The 25298-nt window shown below is 49.7% G+C and overlaps 1 protein-coding gene across 2 annotated transcripts in view; it reads left to right on the top strand.

The window, feature by feature from the left end:
- Positions 1–25298, top strand: part of SRGAP3 (SLIT-ROBO Rho GTPase activating protein 3) — a 122013-nt gene that overhangs the window by 49867 nt on the left and 46848 nt on the right. For both annotated transcript variants that reach the window (XM_054216181.1, XM_054216182.1), the window contains exons 2-4: positions 8455–8647; positions 12994–13156; positions 23006–23068. In XM_054216181.1, the coding sequence (XP_054072156.1) occupies positions 8455–8647; positions 12994–13156; positions 23006–23068 (419 nt within the window). The remainder of the gene's footprint in view (positions 1–8454; positions 8648–12993; positions 13157–23005; positions 23069–25298) is intronic.

Here is a 25298-nt window from a genome sequence, read left to right as displayed (position 1 = left end):
TCCATTGAAGCTGGTGGGAGTTTTGCCACAGTCTCAGCTGGGGCTGGAATTTCAACATGGTATTTGTCAATGCCTGAAATTCAGAGATTCTCTTGCCCAGGAGAACATGTGAGTTCTATGAGGACACAAGGAATAAGTGAATAATAATAGTTATAAGGAATACCACTGGTAAAAATTGCATTAATCTAGAGGCACTCATCTAGAGTTTAGTTGTTATATTTAAAAAATGAGACCATATGGAAAATATCCTTCAGTAAGCTGAGGGTGGGACCGGTTGAAGTAGCGGTGTGTTAATAACGAACTGGAGCCAAGCGTGCTGTCTTTGTCTTGACCTCTCCACATAAGCGTGTTACTTCTAATATGAGTGCTCAAATTGGCCACGGTTTCTCCCAAATAATTTTGTTCTTTGTAAAGCACTGCATCATCTGTGTTGTCAGAGGTATGCTATTTGGATGCATGTAAGCATTCTCGGTCTCGGTGCGTGGCTGCCAGCATTGTCCTCACTGGAGAATGGATGAGGTGAACAGCCTACGAGAGGAAAAAATGAGATTTACTCCGATCTCCTGCCCAAGATGTCAACATCAGCACAAACAACAGTTTTCTGAAGTCTTGAAAAAATGTGGGGAAGTGCCTTCGCTTTACTCTGCCACTGGCATATGGGTGAGTAGTGGTTTCCAACCCAAATGCAGAGCTCCCTCAGGGTACGAGCGTTGGCCTTGCCGTGGTGGTGATCACACGAGCTCCAGCATCTCTGAAGGTCCGTCTTTTCAGAAGTTCAGCAGAAGTGCCCCTGAGGCTTGTTTCGTCTTGGGACCCCCTGTGAGCTGGTGTTGGTGATATTGTGTGCCGCAAGCCAGGGCGCTCATTGTTCTGCCACAGCCCCCTTGTGCAGGGGTGGGGGGGGGACGACGACTTTCTGCGTCCCTTCTGTCGCACTCAGAAGCCTTCCTCTGGCTTGTGGAGGGATGTGAGCATTCTTGGGGGTCTTTGACTGTGGAGGAACTTCCGCTGTATTTGGGATCTCCATAGCCTGGATTGACGGTGGGGCCGATCACTGGGGCTTTGCAGGGCCACGCTCCCCCGTGTTGGGCCACGTTAAACCTGGTCCGGGCGGCTGTGGTGGTTGTGACCCCCCCGCTGCCCCGGGGAGGCTGCCGTGGCTGGAGCATGTCTCCTCGGGAAGTCTGATTGCTGCTGACGTCTCACATGGTTACGTGCGTGGCCTGAGAATAGCGAGCAGTCATCGGCTGTGATATGGGCTAATTGATTTGAAAATATTTACAAAAGCCAAATCCCCAGATCTTCTCATTACAGATGTTCCCTCCCCAGATGGATTAGCAGTCATGCAGCCTGTCTTGAGCGTTGTTGCTCTCCTTGGTTTGCCAAGGAATTTTGTTTTCTCCAACACCCCTGCCGCTGTGCTTCAGAAGAGATGAGGAAATCAAATTTCTTGCATTATCTACGTCTGATTCTGCATTTTAAATAACAGGACTGCTCTCACTGGAAACTCCTTTCTTATGAACAGAACGAAACAAACTGGGAGGAAACAAGCAACAAATCTTGAAAGCCAGCAGAGTCCATGGGGATTCGAGGAGCTTTTTAGCACCCTTGTCTGTAGAATGGCTCACTCTGTTGTTCTCCTTTGGCACTGTTTGTGATTTCATATATTGTGAATTAAATCATAGGAGCATTTTAGACAAACTACTGTGGAAACGTGACTAGCTACACAAGTTTATTTGATGTTTTGCTTTCTGCTTTTTGGCAAATGCTCTCAGCTCTTCTTAAAGCAGTTGATTAGGCTTTTGTTTATTGATTTCTACTAAAAGTTCTTATAAATTCCAAGTTTAGAAACAAAAACTGCGAGGTGGCTGTTTCTCTCGTGCAGACCTGGGGCATTTGTCTTTGCATCCTGATGGGGCTGGGCAGAAGCCAGAGTTGGAGAGTTTTCCTAGGGAGCTTTGCCCTTCATGGCAAGGAGCTTATTTTTAATCTAGCAAGGAAGGCTCTGACAATGTCATATTAAAAAAACATATGTACTAGTTGAACCAAGAAAGGATCTGAGCCCAGTTTGGGTCATTTCTTTGAGAAACGTTTAGCTTTCACAGAATAACTTACTAGTGATGCTCTCAGAGGCATCACATTTCCTTTTAGTTTGCCAAATTATTTTTATTCAGTGTAAATAGGGACCTGCCAACGTTATGTGAATTCCAGGAGTTACCAACCTGCTGCCTTATAACAGTGTCTCCTGAACGTCTGTACATGTCTCCTCAACTGTTGAGGAGAAGCTGTTCTCCTATTGCTGCAACTTCTTGGTAGCCATTCTGAGGAAGCATGAAACCAGAGAGGTCGGGCTGACCACCGATAGCGTTTCATTAGATTAGATTATAACGGCTCATTCCAAAGCTTTGGGGAAGAGGAGTGCAAATGAGAGTGGTTGCAGTCCAAACCTGGGCCTGGGTTGTTGTTTCCAGCTGCCCCTCCGTCTTTCCAGTGCCAGAGCAACTCTGGCTTCTCCAGGTGCCCTGTTCTTATAAAGGCACTGCTCCACCAGCCTCTAACCACTGACTCTCTGATTACCCAGGATAAAGCGCTCAGGTGGGGGTTTCTCATTCCCAGGTCTCTGAGGAACAGAGGGACTGTCTGGCCAGGTGACAGCGGTGCAGAGGCAGGGGCTGTGTCCGGCTGCCCCGGGACAGTGGGCAGACATGGGATCGGTCCCAGTGGCGCTCGGGGAGCGGTTCCTGCTGTAGGACGTGTTGGCCCGCCTGGGTGGTGGGCGCTTTGCGTCCCCCCACCGTGGGCAGCGGCTGTGGCAGTCCCTCTGGGCACACCGCTGGTGGGGGCAGCCCTGCCCCACACCTGCTGCTGACTGCTCACCCGCCGCCAGAGCGCAGGAGTGGAGGGGTTGATCCTTGAGGGATGGCGCGTACCCATCAGGTTGTTAACAGTTTCTTTGTAGACCTTACTGTAGCCCAAGAAAACGTGAACTTTTCTGTTCCCAATTGCCTGTGCTTTGGGCTCGTCCTGCTCCAGTCATTTCTAAGAGCCAGTTCTCCGCGAGGCACGTCAGTCGAATGCCTGGAGATGACTCCCCTCCCTCCAATTACAGAAACACAATTAGCGATCCCTTCCTGTGAGTGTCTTCTGCTTTCTAGCTCTGTCTTCCAGAGTTTAAGGTTTTGGGGTCAGGCACTGAAGAAATATTTGTCTAATGTGAAAAACATAATTGGCACTCAGCTGAAGGTTATAATTAAAAGGCTGTTAATCCCCCATGACGGACAGGACGGATGTAGCTCATGCTAATGCTGCTGGCTGGAAAATTGCTTGCAAACAGTGCTGGTAAAGACGGTGCGAGTTCGGCCTGGACTGTCAGCTCTTGCCCATCAAGGTGTCACCCTGGATGTTACTAGAGGCCGGTTGGGTTTGGGTTTGCTGGGGATCCGCTCTGTCTGTCTCCAGTGCGTGAGCAGGCCGGGTTCAAGGGAGAGGGTGGAAGGTGTTGGGATCAAACAGCAAATGGTGGCTGCACCGTCTGTGGGGCTTGTCTCCAGGAGAAAATGGATGTCCTCCGAGTGCTCCTGCCCGTTCCCTAGGCAGCAGGCATGAAGGGTGGAAAAAGGCTTTTCTGCCAGCCTGTAGTCTTTCATGATCGTCTGAAAAGGCTCCTTAAGACCAAGTTAATTTTAATTGAAAGGAGGGTGCCTTGTAAATGCAGCAGCAAAGTAATGATGGAAGCAGGGGAGGGACAATGCTGGCGCTGTTGGGGGCTGTGTTTGTGAGCGGCTGACTCACGGAGACCTCTGGAACACTGAGGAATGTCCTTTTCCCTGTTATTGCTTCTGTCTTTGCATTAATTATGCCAGCAGCCCTTAATTTTGTTTTGTGCTGCAAACCTTTTCCATTTAACATGCAGCAACAGCTCCTGGGGTCAGTGGCCATCTCTGTTTGTGTGCCAGCTCGTAGCTGAGTGGCTTTAGGGTCATGTCTAGTGGGCTCTCTGTGTCTGGAGAGGCTGCCCTTTCCTCCGTGCACTTAGGTGGTACTGGCCTGGAAGGTGTCAAAGCAACGTGTTATGGGAGTGGGGGGAAAAAAATAGAAATTCTGTTGATGAAGGTCAAAATGTGCCTTGCTGATGTCTGGATGCCCAAGAGCATCCTCACCAGCCAGTGGGACTGTCGTGCCACCGTTGAGTCCTCCTTGGCACCAGGGCTCTGGGGAGAGCCAGCGCTCGCAGGACGATGGGGCAGAGGGAGCTGGGGCTGGCGCTGGGCTCACGTGTGCAGGACGTGGTGACCCTCACTGGGCTGGTGGCGGGGGCTGGTGGCGGCAGCTCCGACGGGCACAACCTGCGCATTCCCATTGCTCTGAGCAGGGGGTGGTGAAAGCCATGGGAGCCTCGGGGAGTCTCTGTGTTTGTTGGTGTTGCCTGAACTGCCTCGAGTGACCCCTGTAAGAGTCAAGGAGAAATCTGTGTGCCAGGCACAAAGGTCAGATGAGCAGCAGGAACTCACATCCGAGGAAAAAGTAGGAAGAGGTAGGAAATTAGAAAGATTGAAGAAGTGTTATTGATATTTTTTGTATTTCTGTGCATTGTTAAGAGCTGTTCTGGAGACCACCTCGGCTTGTAATCCACTATGAAAAGAGAACTAGAGATCAAATCTGTGGTGGCTTTTTTTTTTTTTTTAATTTTCTTTAAAAAAAAATCCAGATCAAACTCGCTCAGGAAAGCGGAGAGCTGTAAAGCAAGTCCTGTGTTGGCACCAGCAGGAGTGGGAATGTAAAATCCATATGGGGTGTAATGAAATTTCCACTGACCTTGTGTGGGAAGGAAACTCTCGTCGGCAGGGAAATAAGATTTTAAAAACGTTTTGTTATGAAACTGGTACCTTTGTGTCTTATAGGAATGTAGCAGTGGGGTTTTAAGAGGCTTAATTCAAAGGCGGTTGCTCTTTGCCACCCTCAGCTCCAGCGAGTGCCACCGTTAACCCCAGGAGTTGTGTGAGGGGGAAGGAGGTTGCCTGCGAAAGGGGGTGTGCGCGCGGCAGCGCTGTGTGGTGGCAGGTGAGCCGTACCCCGGGAAGCCGTTGTGACGAGCGCGGTGGGTGACAGCACCGGCCTGGCATCTCACGTCCTGGCTGCGCTCGGGTGGAGAGGAGGGAGCTGTCGGAAGCCAGGACTGCGTAGGTGGCCGTCTCCTGTTGTTCCCAGAAGGCATCGCAGCTCTCGCATGGCGCAGAGCCCCTGAGAGCACAGTCTTGCTGATGGAGTCAGAGCTGCAGCGCTGCGCACGCGTGATCCTTCCGTGGAGCCCAGGCTGTTTCCCAGCAAATGCTGGAGCACAGCTACCACGGGCTGGACCAGCTTTCAGGTGTGGTGACCGAGTACTGCTTTCTGGAAGCCCACTCAGCTTCTCCAGGCATTCTCCTGCATCTCTGTAGCAAAACTGGGGTAAATATTGCTGTGTGCCATTAAGGCATCCCTCCGGCCCTTGCAGAAAGTGCCATTGCAAGGGGAAAAAAATCTATTTTCTGTGTATGAGTGCAAATGTGAAGCAGAGGGGGTGGAGAAGCAGCGTTGTTTGTGGGGGGTGCAGTGTGTTTTGGCCTGGTGCTGGATGCGGTAGGAATAGGATGCTGCTTGTGTTCTTACACGAATAAAGACCAAGACACTGACACCAGTCATTCTGAGACCTCATTTGCAACAAGAATTTAATTTCTTCTTCTCCATTCTTTTAGCAGCCATATAATGGTTTTGGGTTTTGGTGTGCTTTTTTTAAAAAGGGTATTTCTAGCATTGTTTCTATAGTGGAATTGTCTGTCACTTCAGGGTGTTCTGCAGCTCAGCTGTGAGCGAGGGCTGATGTTTGTGCGCAGCCGATGCCCTGAGTCCCAGGGGAGCCCTGACCGAGGCAGCAGTTGCGCTGAGCATCCCTGCTGTGCATCACTTGTCCTCCTCTGCCCACGGCCTCAGCCCTTCCGACTCCTGTGTCCAGCGTCCTCCGGTCTGCAGACAGGATGGACGTTGGTCAGGAACGAGTTAGAGAGCTTTGGCTACTGCAGAGGTGGTTACACACTTACCCAGACAGACTTCAGGAACGGAAAATAGCTTTGCTGGTGGCCAAGTGCAGGGTGTAGAGTCCTGCACCCAGACTCTGTATGAGCCTCAGATGCATTTTTATGAATGATGGTGCTATCCTTTCATAAAGTATCAAGAACATAAAGGAAATGGTGTAAAAGCAGTGCCCGTGGAGGATCTCATGTAAAGTGACTGATTAACTTTGGAGTTTTCAGCATTCGTTATTTCCAAGGAGCTTTTGCTTTTTAGGTGACCTTCACGCAGCCTGCAGCCTCCAGTCCCATTACTGCCATCGTTAAATTACGCAGTAATGAGATAGCTGCAGGTGTCCTTGTTCCTGCAGCTCTCCAAGTTCACCTGTCAGGCTGCGAGTGGGTCGGTCTTGCGTGACAGCTGTTCTATGAAGAAATGTTGAAAAATACCAGATTCTTATAATGGCAATTTTAACCCCCTCCACGTGGGATCCTCACAAATTTAAAGAGCTTGAAGTTGTCCATAGATCTTTTGTGATTTCAGTCAGTGCTTTGCATGATCATTTCTTAATTTATCAATTCAGCATCCCGTATGAAGTAATGATTGTCTGGATAGGACCTTGCTGTTGCTGTGAACTTGTGGGACAGCCTGATGCTGGCAGGGGACCAGTAAGGCTAGCCTGCCCTGCGTGTGTGTGTGTATATATATATATATATATACACACTTTCTTTCATATATACGTACATGTGTATATATATGTCTGTGTGTGTATATATATATGCATACTCAAGATTATTTCACACATTGGAATGACACCACTGTATCATCTTGGTTCAGGTCACTGAGCTTCCCAGTTACTTCCCAGATCTCCTGTGCGTGTGCTCAGGCAGTACAGGTATTTGTAGTTTGCTGTGGCTTTTGCGGGTTAGTTACTGTTTGTCACCTTGCCATGCTGGATTTGCAGCAGGAACGAAGGATGAGCTCTAGCCCTCTTGCCAAAGAGCTTTACCACTTTCAGGACTTCCTCCTTAGTACAGGCTGAGTCCCCCTGTTGCGTAGACAGCGACAGTTCAGTGTGCTGCAGCCTTGCACCATAACTCTGAGAAAGTTCAGCTCTTGCTGTTGCAGAAAATCCAGGCAGAAAGTCACCCAGAGCTCATATTCGCAGTCCCCGCCTGGTAAGCCTTGTAGATGGCCGAGCACCCTCTGAAGCGCAGGAGGGCAGGCGAGGGCTTGGCACCTCTTGCTGAAGGTGGCCGTGGTCTGGTGGGGCTGGCAGTGCCAGCAGCTGGAGGAGTCCCCTGGGAGCTGCCTCTGCCGGCCAGGCTGCACGGGATTGCCCCCACCCAGGGGCAGGACCCTGCGCTTGGCCTTGTTGAACCTTATGAGGCTCACACAGTCCCACCTCTCCAGCTTGTCCAGGTCCCTCTGGGTGGCATCCCATCCCTCCAGCATGTCACCATACCGCTCAGCTTGGTGTCATCAGCAAACTGGCCATGGGAGAGATGCACTCTCAAAATGCAGCTGGCCAAGGCCGAAGATACAATTCTGAGTATAAAGAGGAGAAACATTAAACATTAAATCTGAACGTGCTGAACAGAATGAGTGTGCCTGAGGTGGCCGGTTACGGGCGGTGTGAGGTCAGGGCCGGTGCTGGTCTGTCTGCTGCTCCCAGGCTGCCCCTTCCCTGCAGGACCAGCCCTGGCGATGCCGCGGCAGAGCTGCAGCCGCCCGGGCTGCGGCCCCGCTCCCTCCGGGCACGCAGAGCCCCTCTGCCGCAAAGGCTGGGCGGTTGTAGCGCATCTGTCACGGCGTCTGAAGGTTCTTATAAGAAAGCAAAAAAACCCTGGAACAGATAAAGTCTGGGGTGTTTTGTGAGCTGGAGTTTGGAGGGTCTGAAAGACTTTTTAAGCCTTTGAGTCCAAGAGGGGTTTGCTCTGCCAGCTGACCTGGCGGGGGCCGTGGGTCGGAGGAGTATGCGATTACAGTGCCAGCTCCCTTCAGGCCGCTTCAGCCGTTCTGTCGGTATTCAAATGATCATTTCTCAAGAAACAGTATGTTAAGTTTATATGCAAGGAATACAGGACTTCAGGTAGTATGAGATAAATTGAAGTATCACTTTCTAGTTTCAGAAAGGCAGTTGAGAAGCCCTGAGGGTTGGTCTCTGTGTACTTACGCAGTTGTTTATTTTGACAAAGAAGGAGGTTTTAATGTGAGACCAGTGAATGAAATTCTTCAGCTTTCACTTGGAAAAAATATCTGTGGGCTGTAGCAAGCCTTGAGCTTGCGAAGGGAGCCTGCTCTGTAGTGCCTGTGCCATTTGCTCTGCGACAAGGAAAGGCGACGCTCTTGGGCAGTGTTTGTTGCTGACGTATTTTCTTCTTCCCCTCTTTTGTGTGCGTGCAGAAATCCGAACCCAGCTTGTCGAGCAGTTCAAATGTCTGGAGCAGCAGTCGGAGTCGCGCCTGCAGCTGCTGCAGGACCTGCAGGAGTTCTTCCGCAGGAAGGCCGAGATCGAGCTGGAGTACTCCAGGAGCCTGGAGAAACTGGCTGAGCGCTTCTCCTCCAAGATACGCAGCTCCAGAGAGCACCAGTTCAAGTAAGCAGGTGGTTCCAGGGGGAAAACGGACCAAAGTGGTGGGCCAGAGACTGCCTCGAACGCTGATTGTAGCTGCACAGTCCAAAAGTGGAGTAAACTAAATAGCATCAGTGGTGACCTTGTGCAGGGTTCACAAAAAGAACCAGAAATTTCTTTTTCCAAGACTTTCACCACAAAATTACTGACCTGTGCTCCCAAATTAGACTTACTATGCACTTCTTTGAGCAGTACAATACAAGCATGAATCAGGGACTAGGAAGGAGTCAAGCCCCTTGGGTATTTTTTTTTTTTTTAAGAGGTTGAATTCAGCCACTGATTTGATTGTGCAAATAATGGTAGGCCCATTTTTATAAAGCCTGGTTTCTGTATGTAGTCTGATCCTTAGATGTCAGAGTGTTTCACATAGCGCACAGACCTGCTTACAGGCTCAGACTTGGAAGCAGTTTCTGGAAATCTAATTTATTGCAGTTTTTAAAAATGAAGTATGTGTGTTTTCTGTTTACACGTCCATACAGCGTTGAAGCTAGGCAAATCCATAGTGGAAATATTTTGAAACAAAGCTTCGAAATAGATGAACTGGATGCTGGAATTGTGTGAAACTCAAACCGTTGATGAAAATTGTAAAAATCCATGCATGTGTGAATATGCGCAAGTTTCCAAAAGCAGCTTCTTTTCAGTTTAACCACACTCTCAAGCTTGGCTAAAACAAAAAAAAATCTGGAAAAAAAACCAAAACCCCACAAACTCAAGGCAGAATTTAAGTCTGGAGGTGACAGTGTTTTGTGGCAAGGGTACATGGCTCGTGCTGCTACGCTGACTGGCTGGTGGCCATGCCTTCAAGGCTCCTGTGAAGGCCCCCGTCCCGTTGCTGCCGGAGGAGCTGGTCCTGGCTGCTTCCCGTGCAGCTGAGTTCCCTTCCTTTGCTTCCCTGGCCATAGCATTTGTCTCTGTCTCTTCTTCTGACAGCGGTGTCCATAAAATAGTCTCTCAGCAGCCCTTTGCTCAAGATGAAACGAGTGTCATTCAATTCAGTGGCCAAAGACTACAGCCACTGTTTAGCTCCTTCCCCAGAAAACTGAGGGGTTTGCCTGTCTGATGCACTAAGCTCTTCCTGGCTCTTTACAGTCTTTTTCTTTCTCTAACTCCTTGTGATTTTATTATTTTTTTTTTCAGCTGCAAGAGCAGTGATTTCTGCTGTTACGTTACTAAATCCCATTTATTCCATATTACTAAATCCCATTTAGTCTGTTTACTTGGTCCCTCGTGAGCAAGGCTTTACTGTTGTCTTATGCGGAAGTCTGCTGAAAATGAATTGCCATTCAAATGTTCTTTTTGCATCGGACTGTTTCTTGTCAGCTGTGTGGTGCTGGGCTGGTGCTGCTGTATCATGCATGGGCGATAACTGTCCTGGGGAAGGAATTGGCCAGTGTGGGATCGGGAAGTTCAGAGATGGAGCCCCCATCTCAGCTCTGTGCTGAGCACTGTCTACAGGTGACGATGATTCCCCACCTCTATAAAATGCCCAGGCACAAGTGCCCGGTGGTTGGTGGTAGCATTGATAGTGCTAAGAGGGTCAGCTGGATTTCAGTGCACGCTTCTGCCTAGTCCTCACTGTCTTGTCTGCATTGAGAGAGACTTAATATATTTTCCTTCCAGACTGCCCTTTAGTAGGTTCATCTGCACTGCTTCCCCAGCTTGCTCATGAATGTCATTATTCTGATGAGGCTTTTGACACTCTTAAGAAATACGGTCTCCTCAGCTCTTCCTTTGTCCCTGCGTAGCCATGTGCAGCAGGCTGTGCCCACCCTTAATAGCGGTGGCTGCCATGGTGCTGCTGCTGGGCTGCTCCGGGTGATTCGGGGCTGACGGACTTGTTCGTGCTTTTATATGGGGTTGTTCTGTCTGGGCGTGCATGCAGCTTCTCTGGAGTCACCATGCCCTCCTCTCCACGGGCTCAGTGCGGAGGTGGGCTGCACCAGCCCCGGTGCTGGGGCTGAGAACATTGAGGAGGAGGAGTATGTGTGTGAAGGCTTCGGCTGCGCAGCGTAGCTGCAGCGAGCCTGGGCTAGCTTTCTGCTTTCAGGACTTTGGGAAGGTCCGTTTTGTTTGAGCACAGGGGCCCGAGGCCCGTCTCCATCACGACTGCGTTGCCAGCACTGTCGGTGTGTGCAGGCTGCCGAGCCCGGGCACGCAGCAGACCCAGCTCCCGTCTGGGCGAAGCTGTGGGTGCTCCCCGGATCAGCTTGCCGGTGTCTTCAGGTGCTGGGGAGGGAGAAGCCTCTGGGGCTTGAACACGGCTGTCGGCACATGGGGAGACCTGCCCAGGCAGGATGGTGGCAGGGGAGGGCTCCCCCAAAAGGGGCCGATTCTGTGGATCCAGCACGTCTTGTAGGAAGGTGTTGGTTTGACCAGAGAAAATGGTTTAGGTGAAACATTTGGAACAAGTCACTTGGCTGCCTCATTTAGAGGATCCGTCCCAAAGTGTCTCAGTTGGAGAAGGTGAAATGTTTTGTTTCACTTGTATCATTTCTGGAGACTTTTATTCAGTTTTGATGAATTTCCTTTAGTGCTAGAAGCAGTACCCGGGGAGCAGTGCAGGTTTCTCTCAGTGTTGGAGGTGGAAACACCAAAATTAGTTAAGCTCTAATGAAGTATGAAATGTTTCCTGAAATTTCCCTCAAAAGAGAGTTTCTCTGACCACCTCTGGCTTCCAGGCGAGTCAGGGTCTCGGGATGCCCCTCGGGAGGGTCTCACCAGCGGAGCCAGGTAGGGACGAGCTGACTCTGAGGATGCAGCCTGGCGCCCGGGGACTCTTCACGCCAGCCGCCCCGGCACCTGCTCTGGCTCATGGCAATCTCTTTGTTGTCTGCAGCGCAAGTTGGGTTAAGACCATCGTAAATATTCAGCATACATGAATGTATTCATGTTGTGCACAGACACTTCGTGTTAATGTTGGATGCAAAACATTTTCTCCAGGATTGTTTAGTGGCCTGAATGTGGTACAACACATTGCGTGGCAAATGGGCTCTTTTCTGAAATGAAAGTGACAGGCATATTCAGAGCACAAAGTGGAAAAAAGAAGCAGAACTCTCCTTTACAAAGTCTTGAAGGGAGGGATTGCCAGAGATGTCTCTTCTCCTGTACCATCCTCCAAAGCACCTGGTTTAGCAAGGGTCTGATGTGGTACATGGGCTCGTGTCCTGGCAGGTGTCCCTGTGGGGAAGCACTCGAATGGCTGAAAGAAACTCCAAAAGAGGTTCCTGGAAATGGGAGCGGGGCTGTAGATGGGTTCCCAGCCTGACTGGAGCAGGGGAATAGCTCTTGTGTTGTCTGTGACTCGCACATTTTCAGGTCCTTCAGAGCTGTTGCCTGGAGTATCTGCACTGTATTACTGTCATGTTGCTAACTGACCTTTTGCAGACCGCACCTTTATAAAGTGTAAGTACAGAGCAGTGGGCCAGAAAGCACAGCGGGTGCCCTGGGAAGTCAAGGTAGGGCAGAAAAATTAGGCTGTGTAGGGCAGATGGCGTGCAAAGATCCATATATATATTTTTATAGATACATGTGGGGGGGTGTGTGCCCAGGGTCAGCGTGAGAGCATCCATCTCACCTGCACAGAAACCCTCTGTCCTGCCACTGGCAGCTGTGGGAGGCTGGTAAATAAGGACGAAGCTGCGGGAGAGAGCAGCTTGAGGCAAAGAATGTGGATTCCTTGCCTTGATTGAAACCCTTGTGTGTAATATTTGGACTGGGAGCTTCTGTGTTGGCAGAGATATTTAAGCACCTTTCCTGCACCGAAGAGGAGGCGCAGCTGTGGGCGGCCGGTGGTGTGTCTGAGCATGGGGTGTCTGCCGGGTCGCACCGCCATCCTTGTTGGGTCAGCAGCTCCGGGCCAGCACTGGACTGGCACCGATGACTCCGCGGTGTCTGCCAAAAGGATGTGGGTCTGAGCTGGTGGAGAGTCCATGGTGCGCCAGTCACCTCCATCGCACCACTGCGGCCCTGGGGAGGGTGCGGCGAGGGGTGGCAGCAGCAGGAGATGCTGCAGCAGGGTGTCCTGCCCGCAGGTCGGTGGGACGGGGCTGTCGGGAGCGGTGCGGCCGGAGGAGGCTGTGGGGCTGGAGAGGGACGCCGAGCTGCGCTGAGCGGCCCCCGGGTGCTTGGCTGGATGCTGCAGTGGTTTCTGGGGAGGGGAGGCAGCCAAGAGGAGCTCACACTCAGATTCTGGTGGATGTCTGCAGTGGAGGAAGGCAGCGTTAATATGCTGTCAGCGTTCATTTAGAAATTGCATGTGTTTTTGACTTGTTCGCTTGACCTTTTTGATTTATTCTCCTCCAATTCCCTAGGAAAGATCAGCACCTCCTTTCCCCTGTGAACTGCTGGTACCTGGTTCTGACGCAGACCCGGCGGGAGAGCAGAGATCACGCCACCCTGAATGACATCTTCATGAACAATGTCATCGTCCGGCTGTCGCAGATCAGTGAGGATGTCATCAGGCTCTTTAAAAAGGTAACCAAAGCAGTGATGGAGAGCTCTGCTCAGTGAGGATCCATCCTTGCATTTTAGTCTGAAAAAGCAACTTGTTGTGGACTTCTACATAAGTCTAAAGAGGTACAAAAAAGCTGACATTGTTAAAAGGCAGAGGCAGGTAACAAGAGTTGCTAAGAACTACGTGTTGCATCTCAATGAGAAAGCTGGAGAGGAGTTTGACCTTTTTGGGCAGTGAAAATGTAAAACCATGGTAAGGCAGGCAAAATAAAATTCTCAGAGACAACTTGCTAAAGACATAAAACTAACAAAAACTTCTCCAAAATCACAAGGAAGAAACCTGCGGCAGGGTGTGGAGAGGGAGAGATGGGTGAGGTGCAAAAAGGCTACGAGGTAACAGCCAAAGGCCTGCTGGCTTCTCTAGCTTGGCACTTGTCATGGAGACTGGAGATTTTCTTGGGGGATGTGGTGGTGTTACCGACCTGAGGAACCTTACCCAGCTGAATCGTCATTAGATGTTGCATAGCAAATCTATACAAGACACTATCACTTCTAAGTCTTTTCAGATAATATTTATCCAAGAATTTTAAAGGAACTGAGATACAAAACTGTCAAGTGACTAGCAGTGAGGCGTGACCTAGTGCTTAGACTGGTGTCAGTGCCAGAGAAATGAAAGGTGGAAAACAAGATGACATTTTTTAATGACTCCTGGAGGGCTTCAGGGAACAGATCAGCACTCTGACTTCGAAAACAGACTTGTTGGGTGAAGCTTCAGTAGAGAGCTGAGCGACAGGCGTGTAGGCAGATGCAGGAGAGGAGTCAGCATGGCTTTCTTAAGAGAAGAGGCATACCTCGGAAATCTAGTGGAGGTATTTCCAGGAGCCAGTGATCATGTAAATAACTTGTCACAGTACCTTCAGTGTTGTACAGGCTTTGGAAAAGCTTGCTGAAGTTCTTAAAGAAAAGAAGCTGTTGAAGAATAAGGAGTGGTTGTTTTCTGGTGTTAACGACTGGTTGAAAGACAGGGAACAAAGGGAAGGAGAATTTCAGTGGAGTTCCTAATAAATTATTTGGAGAAAAGGATGAATAGTAAAATGACAAAGTCTGCTGATGATACAGAATTATTAATGATAACCAAATTAAAAATGAGCATCAAAGGCTTGCAGGAGTCTCGCAGTCAGGTGGACCAGGACTCTTCAGTTGCAAATGAGGGGGGAGTGTGTAATGTGGTAAGAGCGTGATGAGTCACAGCGGTTTGTAGGAAGGGAGTAGGACTGAGGACCTCATCATGCCCGCTAACATAAGTCACGGGTGGGCAGCAGGCACCGGGCAGAAAGAGCCTGGAAGAGCTTCAGGCTGGGCAATCGCGGCCCTGCAGCTCGTCACATCGTGACTGTGCTCGGTGGCACCGCTGGCCCTCTTCCCCCGCTTCTCTTCTGGGTGTTTGTGAGTGGCTGCCCTCGGGGATGCTGAGCCGGGCTAGGGGGACCTGTCGCCTGGCTCTGTGGCTCATTTTCTTCATTTTTGTCACTTCTTTTCAACAGGGGTAGCTGGAGAAGTACAGTTAGCAAGCAGCGTCAGCCCATTGGGATGCCTCCCTCTCCAAACAGGAGAAGGGCTCTCAAATCAGTGCGTGTCTTAGCCCAGCCGGAGAGAAAATTTAATGTGATATTTTTACGGCCAGTTTCCTCTAGTTTATAGGTCTGACCTAGAAATTAAGCCGCAAGGTCAGGTTTGGATTTGCTGATCGAATACAGGACATCATCCTTTTTCCTGTTCTTCTGGCGTCCAGAAATTGGACAGATTTGGGATACTTCAGTTAGTTCAGTTCTAAGTTGGTCTCGGAACCTCCCTCCCATTTGCATTTCACTCTGAACCTGTTTTTGAGATGTATATCAAGACTGTCCTAGGTCTGTGAACGGTATATCTCATTTTGAACCATAGGGCAAATCCAGTCAACATTCAAACAAGGCCATAAATACAGTGTTTGAAGCTTTTTCTTGTAATAGGTCAATCGTCAGCCAGGACAAGATGATAAAGTATTTCATCCATTCAGCAGAATTATTTCTTTGTGTTTGCTTTTCCTCTGTTACTCCCTCTCTCGTCTTTTATGAATTTAAATTTCAACATTGAAGGCACAGCACTTAGATTCTGTAGAAATTGTTGGTCGTTGTTTCTCCCTCCGCCGTTGGCTGCCAGGAGAGGTGAGGCAGCGCTGAGTCCATCTGCAGCCTGCCAAAGCCAGCAGCTGCTTTTAATCCAGGGGAGGCTTTACAATAGGGTTGTGGGGATCATCTTATTTCACTTGCACTTGTCCCTTAAGATTTAAATTGTAGCAGGACTCCTGTGTCTCTGGAAATAATGCTCAGCTAAATCATGGAAAAGGCTTATTTCGTGTTGTTATTTGCCCTTAATGTGGTTAGGGAGGCTGACACTTTTTGGGATATTCAGGTTGTTTATTTTTCTTAACCTATGGCACACTGTGCCCAAAAAGGGGGTCTGGGGCTGCGAGTCCCACTTCGCAGCAGTGTTTGTTGAGAAGCCTGAGGCACTTTTGGGAATAAGAGCATCCTGGTAAAAGGCTTTTTGAGACATCCAGTCCGACCTTGCAGCTGGTACGAGATTGCTCAGAGGAGGTATCTTCCACTGTTCTATCCGGTCTGGTTCAGCGTATGATGAGTTCAGTGCCTGAAGCCCTCCTCCTGGGGAGGCTGTACCCTACAGAACTGCTGGGCGAGTAAACCGGCTCCAGAAGGGTTAAAGGCGTCCACAGTTGTGGTTCAGCTGTTCGGTTTTGTTGTAGATTGCTCTTTGATGGTAAATTAGGGTAACATTTTTTTCCAGAGATGTCACTTTTAATTCCTCCCATCTAGAATTTATTAATGGGTTGTGACATGCTGCGGGTACACGGAGGAACTGGAAGGTTTTGTGTTTTGTGCTTTCATTATGTAAATGTAAACAATCTCAGCAAAGAAGCAGAGATGTAATATCTGGGGTACGAGGATGCGCATAATTGAGAAGGAATTGATCAGTGCGGTGGTGATCTGCCAGGAAGGTGCCGGGTGCTGAGCTGCTTCTCCCCTCGGCTTCCCTGGATGCGCTTGGCAGCAGCGGGGGCCCTTCATCAGTAAACTTGGGGCCCTGCGTTTTGTCCATCTCCAGCGAAGTGTCCTGCCCTCCCGCTGACTGGCAGCACGCCTTCCTGGCCGGGGGCCGTGCGTCGCTCTGGAACTCCTCTCCCGTGGCCAGCCAGAGAGCCCTTTGGCTTCTCCACAGCCAGGAGAGAGGGGAAGATGATGGGGAACGAGGTTTTAGTGTTTGGGTTGGAGACGTTTAGCTGAGCTGGCTCTGGGTCTGTGGTCGGTGACAGCTTGCACCGGCCTTGGCAGCAGGGCTACGGGAGGTGTCAGTGGGATTCATGCAGAGGTGGTCTCGAGGCAGAGCGGAGAGACGCTTGTAACTGATACTTGTAAGGCAGGAACCATTTACAAAATGTGTGTCGAACCTGGACTTAGGCTCTGATATAGTTCTTCTGTTACAAAATGGGCGGTTGTTCCTATCCAGTCATTTGTTTTCTTTCTTCCCCTTCCTTTTCTGCCCTTCCCAGATGTGGAATATAGGAATTCCTGGCTTTGGTGATCTGGTTCGGTGAGGGTATGATTTGTCTCACCCTCTGAACTCATGCTCTTCAGCTGAACCCCTGCACACTGAAGCCTAACCCCGCCACCTACCCGCCTTGTATTTTTTCACAGCAGTTAAACTATAACTGTGTATCTTTCTTCTGGCAATGCTTCAGAATTCAGTATTTAACATATTGCTACGATCGAGGGCTCCAACTGCGTCCCGTCGGCGTGGATGATGTGAGGGCAGGAAGAGCGGTGTCGATTGAGGGTTTTCCTGACACCTGGCCCTGCTTCTGTGACCCTCTGATCTGAAGCCACAGTATATATATGGCAGTTTTCATCGTGGGAGTTTGCTGGAGCCTCCAGACCCAAGACTAACGTCTTTCATTAGCGATGCCGAGGCTGGGGGCTGTGCCGCTGATGGCTGTGCCAGCGAAGGAGGAGCCCGCAGGGATATTAAACGTGTCTCAGCGTCTTTATAAAAAGAGCCAGTAATGGTATCATTTACTTGTTGCACTGGCTGGTTATGGTTGCAGTGACAAAGGGCAATTGTCCTCTAGTGGGTATGGCTTCTTGCTGCACAGAAACTATCATTCTCCAAAGCAGGGTAATAAATGTCTGCAGAGAGATTTTTTGAGTTGGACACCATGTCACCTGGAGACCAGGAGCTGTGTATCCAGGCTGAAAGAGAAACGCTGATGGTTGCCACAGAAGTGCCACGGTGTCGCTGGTTAGATAGTTGTGGATGCCTTTGGGGTGCATGTCGACATAATTAAAAATGGGCCAAAAAATCCTTGTGTCTCCTACTTTGAATCTCTCAGTACAAGATGTGAAAGATGGGATGCATCTTCTTCACCTTCAGGCTTCTGCCGTGTATTTGAGTTGGTTTTCTGGGCCTCTGATCTGTGCTGATGCCTGCCCTGGCATGGAGTGAGTTTCGGCTGTCCTGGGTCTTTGCAGCACGCATGGGGAGCTTGGCTGCAGGTGGGACATGGCAGATGCTAGACTGGGGCCAGCGTAGGCTATGGAAATGTTCTCTGTTTCTGTCGTTTTGTTTACCTTGGCATGCTGGGTCTTGCGGTTGTTTTCCATCAGAAGAGCATCCACAAGCGCTGGGAGTGGCAGACCAGAGGAGGCTTTCTGTGCTGAGACTGCTTTGAAGAGCCCTGGGGTTGAATGCGGTTCGGAGCGGCTCTGGGTGGCTTCATTTTGGTGGTGGCTCAGCTCCTCCTCGCAGTCTCCCCGGGTGACACATATGGCTTGAAAGGCAGGTGGCTTGGGTGGGGTGTACAGAGCTGCAGGAAATCAAGAGTGGAAATTGGGTTTGCTTCTCCAGCTCTTCCTGGTTCTTCAGCTCAGCTGCCACCAGGATTGGTCTGGAGGTGGGCTGTGCTTTGAGGGGTTTCCCGTGCTCGCTGCAGCCCTCCGCACTGACATGGAGGCAGATGCGATAAGGTGAGCTTGGGTTGCAGACACAAAATGCAGGGAGCGTGTGGCCTCAGTGGTATTGTCTCCTCTTTCCCAGCAGAAGCTTTCCTGGGAAATGTAGGACCTGGAGACGGAGCGCTTATCGCTGACGTTGAGGAACAGTGTTCTATCAGCAAGTACTGCAGCGCTGTGCAGGTGTTTGGGGGTGTCACGGAGCTCCTGCGAAGGGGTGCTGTGGCGGGGACCTGCAGGTAAGTCGGGGAGCTCCGCAGGGAGCGCTGAGAACCAGTGTCCTCTGGCCGAGCATCCCCAGCCCGCAGCTGAGCCTGTGCCACTGAAATGAAGAGCCAGCCTCCCCGCCTGCCCCGGCAGACAGGCCAGCCCTGCCTGTGAGGGAAGTGGAGGAAGAAAACTCAATTGGGCAAATTTCCTTGGAGCTTCCAGTGCGCGTCACGTTCCTGGTGCAGGAGATTATCAAGGCAAGTGTGTTAATGTTGCTAATAGGCAGGCAATAAACAGAGATGCTGAGATACAGCACTGCGGAGATCCGACTTGATCTGTTGTCAGAGTGAGTCTCCGTCACTGTGAAATCGCACCGCCTGTCCCCTGGCAGAGGCAAACCCTGGGCGAGGGACGCCCCGCCGGCCCCCTCAGCCGGGCAGGTGTTTCTTCCCTTTATACCTCCTGCTGTGGCAGAAGGAAAGACGTTTGCTGCTGCTTCCAAGTATGGAATACAGGAAATTATATGTTTGAGACAGAGCATTGCTATGTCCGAAATAACTGCACTGTGTTATTCCCCAGTGTGAGATTTAATTACGTTCCGTGACAGTGAATTTAATTATGCCCCATACTGCAGTGCCCTGGATGGAGATTTAATGAAGAAGTGGTGTCTGTCTGGAAGGGAGTTCTTTTCTTTGTCTTTAAAATAAGCATTCTTCGTTGCCAATAGTCCATGTTGCTTCTTCCCCTTACTTTGTCTGCAGCAGCAGGAATTTTAATAAACCTGCTAAATTGAAGCCATTGCTATCCCAGCAAGCAACTGTGTTTTTTAGTAGGAATGGAAGGCATAAAGCAAGCAGCTAAATTGGAGTTTGGTTTTTGTGGATGGTACTAGGGAATTGGAATGACATTTTGGCATTGTCTCTCATAAACACACAAATGTAACTTCCCTGTTATGGAAAGGGGAGGGAGGCAGCAAACTCAGAAGAGAGGCGAGTCCTCAGCCTCACGCCAGCCTGTGTTTGGAGGAGGCTCCAGCATCACGAGGTTGGCTGCTGCCCTCTTGGATGCCAGGAGACTTTTGACGATGCCAGAGACCACTCTGGTCTCCAGCAACAGGATCCAGGGTGTTTGGTGTATCGTGTCTATAAGCAAATGGGTCTTCAAATGTAGTACCCACCTGTGGTCCCTCCCTGTCAGTGGGACGCGTGGGAACCACACGCTGCAGACAACTGAGCTGTTTTTTGTTGTTCTATTTAGGAGTCTAAAATAAGGTTGGAAAATTACAGCTTTGTGGAGTTCCCCTGCACCACACAGGAAATCTGGTGCAGAGGCAAGAGCTGCCGTTGACTTTGGGCCATCGCTCCCACCAGAAGCCCGTCCTCCCCCGCCTTGCTTGGGGACAGGCTGGGGTCAGCGCCCGGGCTGTGACTCGCGACGTGGGGTCAGCTGGAGGGGGACGTGCGGCTCTCGGCTCATGCGGGCTTCTCCGGGCCTGAGACCCCCATTTGCAGACCCTGACTTAAACAGCTCCCGTTCTGGATGTGTCTGGGAGGGATGGATGCTTTTAATAGCTCTGTTGCTTATTAGCAAGCCACAGTGAGATTTCTGAGAGCAGGTAGGGGCTGCGGGGAGGGGAGAGGGACTTGGGGTTTCCAGCAGATGAGGTTTCCAGATGGCTGGGGGTACTTAGCACCTTCTGGTAATTGGCATCTTCTTGGCACCTCGTGCACATAAGAATGGGAGCAGCGTGTATCAGTTGCACTTGTGAAGATGGGATGATGCTAATTCACAGATAAACTGTAATTACTGGATATTCACTGAACACCAAGTGCTTTTACTCTTTAGATTCCTTGCTTCACTCTTCACATTTAATTCTAACTTTTCTTAATCTAAGGTTAAACACTTCAATATGTAGGTTGTCCAGTTAGCTTTAATTAGAAGACCTCTGTGTTGTGAGCTTTGTTAGCTACCCAGCCAAGAAGCTGATGGGTTGTTGTTTTCCATGACTGTGTGCACAAAATGCGTGGAGTTATTTGCGGAAATCCGAAAGAAAGTGCTTGGTTTTTGGCTTGGGTTTTTTTGGAAGGAGAGGGGGATGTCTATACTTAGTTTAAACACATCTTCAAGCTATAATAAACGTTTCCTAGCCAAGAAGATTGTACAGAGAGATGTGGGGTGTAATTAGAAGGGAGGTGGGAAGGCACTGCATCCACATCTGCAGTAGCATCCGCTGGATTTCTGAGTAGGAGTTGGCTCGATCTACAGCCAGGCGTAGATGTTCAGCAGCTCCCTGAGTTGTGGCCTTTCCCGTGAAATGCCATGTTCCTGCTGGAGGAGGTAGGTGACTGGAGCGGCTTCATCCTGCTTGGCAAGAAAAGGGAAAATACAAACTAATAATAGGATTTCAGCAGACAGGGGGGTGGAGGGAGGAAGATGCCACGAGTTTTTACACTCGCAGTGAGCTTTCTTCTAAGCTTGTTGCACTTTGGCTGTTGCGGTTGTGAAACTGGAAACCTCATTATATAACTGTGGTGTAGCTATTTCATAATATAATGTCCTTTTTGAGAGAGACTTTGGTTCACTCATGTCAGAATAGGGAAAATGAACTACTGAAGACAAAACAGGGAGGGTGGGTCATGGTCAAGGGGAACCTGAAACCTGAAGTACTCGGGGTAGGAAGCCCTGGTAATCTGCGTTCTGAGCTATCAAAGCTGATTGGAAATGGCAAGTCCAGCAGCAGGGGCCTTTAATAAATCTGTCAAATCCAGATGGATTGACAGGCGATACTGTATGACTGGAGCCATGCAAATTAAGCAATTCATGTACCCGCAAAATGCTTATTGTATAATTTTACAGGGGAGTTGGTTTAGCACCAACACGCAGCCAGCTGAGCGCGGGGAATGCAACAGCCGCTCACCTGCATCCAGTAACGCAGGTCTTGTTGAAGAACAGGCAAAGTCAAGCTGTGGAGCACCTCTGGCAGGAGCAGGCCCAGCTCTCGTGCGCTCTGACAGTCTTCACGCGAAACAAATCCCCAAAACGGGAAGGGTGTTATGTGTTAGATCCACGCAGCGAGTTGACTGTGGGCTGGAGATAAATACAGGCAGTGGAAGGGCAAAGCAATATTGTCTGCGATTCCAGATTCATCCCTGTGTGTTTGCAGGATAAATAATTTGTGCGATGTTCCTCATCATGGTTTCTGAAACCCGGCTTGGGTGATCCATGGGCAAACATCAACCCTAAATGAAAATGCAGCAATTCTGAAACAGGATGAGGATTTGCTGTACTGTATGTGTTCATGTTTATAATCACGCATTTTATTTTGTTAAGGATTTGTAGAAAATTGAAGGAAATCAAAATGCTAGTTTACTTTTAAATTTCACCGTCACAAGCAGATTGGAAGAGGAGGTCATCTGTACTTTGGGTTTAATGTAGAAATGGAAAAAAACAGAGCCCAGATGCGGATTGGCAGCCCTGCTGCTGATGTCTTTTCAGCTCCTGGAACAGGAAGGATATTAGACAGGATTTCTGAAGTGGTGTCAATAGGGGCCCTGGGGCATTTCTTAGGCTGCAGGGCTGTTTCATTTTTTAAAATAATATGTAGAATTAAAATGCATATGGCTTTAACTCCACTGCAGAGCAGAGCAGCAAGTCTTGTTTTTGGCAGGGGAGCCAGGAGAGGGCAGATCTCCGAGAGGGCAGAAGATATTTAAGATGGTCATTACCAGAAGCCAGTTGTGCTGCCAAGGTCCACCCACGCCGTTGTCAGCTGAGAGGAGAAAGACAAACCCTGGAGGCACAAGAGCGATGTGAAAAATGCAGCTAGATAGCGGCAGAATAAATAGGTTGCTGTGGCTTTGTTCTCTGTGGGATGGCTGTGAAAGCCTTTGCTGGGGATTATCGGGATCCACTGGGGCACAGGGATTGGAAGGTTTGGGGACAGGTACTTCTGGATACTTGTCGGGATCAGGTTGGTCACTTGATTTAAGGAGAGAGGAGAACAACAATGCACTGCTTCCCTGTCCTACCGTGCTTGCCAGCGTCTGCACACTCTTCCTTCTGCTGGCGCCACAGTGTCCATGCCAGTACTTGGCAGCATTGGAGACCTTCTGCGTACCTTTGTTCAGCTAGTCGGGGAAAAACCCCTCACCTCACTTATTCCTGAGTTTGAACTGGGTATTTGTAGGGATACCCCCCGCCTTTCCACACCTCCCATCTATCTCTGGAGTTTGATGCCCTTTGGCTGGCGTGAGGTCCTCCGGAGCCATGGCATGCTGGGGGTGTTCAGAGCGAGGGCTGAGCCTCCATGTGCTGCTGCTGGCGCTCAACCTGTGCAGGGCCCTGAGGGCAACGCGCTTCTGCTGCTGGTCACAGCTGGGGACGTGCTTCTGGGAGGGCAGTGCTGTCACAGAGCTGTCCTCAACTGGTGCAGACCGTTCCTGGGAATGTGGCTTGGAGAAAGGATGAAGGTGCATATGCATGGAGTCTTTGGAAGTCATACAGTTTCTTCGCTCTTCCCTTCAAAATGTATTTTTCTTTCAGAAATGCATGTTGTGAGCGTAACGGAGTCTCAATGCTGCTTCTTTTTGTCTTCCAGAGTAAGGAGATTGGTTTACAGATGCATGAAGAACTCCTGAAAGTCACCAATGAGCTTTACACGGTGAGTAATGAGCTGATCCTACTCATGTCTAGCCCGTGCAGCGAGGGGAACATCGCCAATGTCATTTGTTAGAACAAAATGTCTGTTCAATGTTTCAGTGGCTTGAGGAGGCTCTCTTCCCCTCCTGCCATCCTGCGGTACAGCCCGTTTGTTCCTCTTGTGTTCATTAAGAATGTTTCACTCTTCACTGGTTTTGACGGCAGCAGAGGAGGATTTCCCAGTGCTCCTACCGTGAAGGGCTTCTGCGGCCGCATCAGGCGGCAGATCATGCCATGTAACAGTTTCACTTAAGCATAAATGGAGATGTCTTGGGCGTGAGCCAGTGCGATCCCTGGTGTCTGTAATGCTGTCACCTGATGGGCCTTCTACACTGGGTTGCCTTTAGGCCCCTTTCCATTTTCCCTCGGTTGGTGACTCCTGCCAGGCGCTCACGGCTCAGGAGTTGTGCTCTGAGTTGGCAGTGCCAGTTTGCAGCTGAAACCTGACCTGCTCATGTGAGCCTGGTGGCCTCTGGATGGTGGCTGAACATGACCTTCTGCTGAGGAACGCGTAAAACTTTTAGCTCATGTGTGCTTGGCTCCATCTCCCTGCTCCAAGGAGCACTTTGGTTGCGGAGCTGGCTCTGTGCCCCCGGGTGAAATCGTACGCTGTAATTCAGGACATCGCTCTTCAAGCAGGTTTTCATAGTAGGACAGTAAAAGTCTTTGTGTTGCTTCTGTCTCTTGCCCTGTAGCAATTGGGGTTTTTTATTTTATTTGTGGTTTAGGTTCAACAAAGCAATATAAAGTCTGTCTTGTGTTGGAAAATTGAGATGGTATATTTGCTTTCTTTAGTTGTGTCTGCTACTGGTACGTAAATAACACTGCACTAGGTTTATTCCTAAACAATCATTTTATTCCATCATTTTGAAAAATAGGCCTGAACAACACAGCATGAATGATATTATTTGAAATTCTTCCCATAAATCTTCTCTTAACAGGTTTGTTTCTGCATTAGCTGTTGAAGGATTCAGTTTTTGAGACCTGCAGTGTGGGTGGATAACCAGGTTGGATTAAAAAGCCCACGTGAGATTTGGGAGTGTGTTGTTGACGGTTGAATGTCACAAGCTGTATTAGTGGTGGTGACTAATTAAGATTAATTACAACAGCAGCATGACAGATGCAAAACAAGGAAAGACTTAACAAGGGCTGGGCTGACCTTAATACCTGTGGGTATAACACCAGTGTACTCGGAACCCAGACATGGGGCAGGAGCATCACCTGAGGGACACGGTTCGGTCAGCTTGAGGATCAGAAGTGGGCCGAGGTCCAGAGGGCGTGCGGTTGGCCAAGGGAGAGCATGGAGAGTAATTTTGCTCCTGCTGAGTCTGTGGCAAAACTCGTCTTCCCTGGAGCTGAGACTTCCCCCATTCACTGCTTTGCTCCCACGTGCTGAGCAGAATGTGTGTGAGCGGTGAAACAGACTGGAACGGCTGGAAGAGCTTTGTGTTTTCTTTGAACTGACCTTGCTGCTGAGATAACGAACCGATTGTGTCATCTGGCTGGGAAGGAGGAGGAAGAGACGCTCATTTCAGAAATGGCAATGAAACATGAAGAAAAAGCAGGCTCTGTCGGGCAAACAAGATCATCTTAAAACTGATCAGTGCAAACCAGCTCCTCTCCAGTCAGTTGTTTTCTGTCCTTGAGACATCAGGTGAAGCAGGCTTAGCTGCATACTTGGCCTGCAGGCTGATGCCGCGTGCTGGAGTTGTTTTGGGACATCTTCAGGAGAGACCTGGAGTTTGTCATGTTCATTGCAATGTGTTGGGTACCCAAGAGCAGCACATTCAATAGCTGTGGCTGCTGACAAAATCACATAGAGAATAAGGACCCCTGGCTCAAAGGACACCAAGCTGCTGCTTGTAAAATGTCATTTGTCTGCTGGCAAGGCAAGGACGTCGTTTATCTTGCCTGTGGCCAAGGCTTGTATCTATAGTACATCTGTGCCCTGGCCAGGCTGCTCTTTAAGCCTTTCGGAGGGGAATTCTGTGCAGTGTGTGGAAACTATATAATTTTTTTACAGGCTTCTCAGGCATTCACTGTCTCAAACTTAAGCCAAAATAACTAAATTGATTTTAATTCAGCCTTGTTGCTGTTCTAATGCAAGCAAGTCACCCTGTGGACTCTATGTGCAAAGAACTAAACCCCAGAACCACCCTCATTTTAATTAAAAGGAGGTAGATGACTTTTGT

The sequence above is a fragment of the Rissa tridactyla genome, chromosome 10 (genome assembly GCF_028500815.1).
Source record: "Rissa tridactyla isolate bRisTri1 chromosome 10, bRisTri1.patW.cur.20221130, whole genome shotgun sequence".
Lineage (NCBI taxonomy): Eukaryota > Metazoa > Chordata > Aves > Charadriiformes > Laridae > Rissa > Rissa tridactyla.
This window is presented reverse-complemented; position numbering and strand designations above follow the sequence as displayed.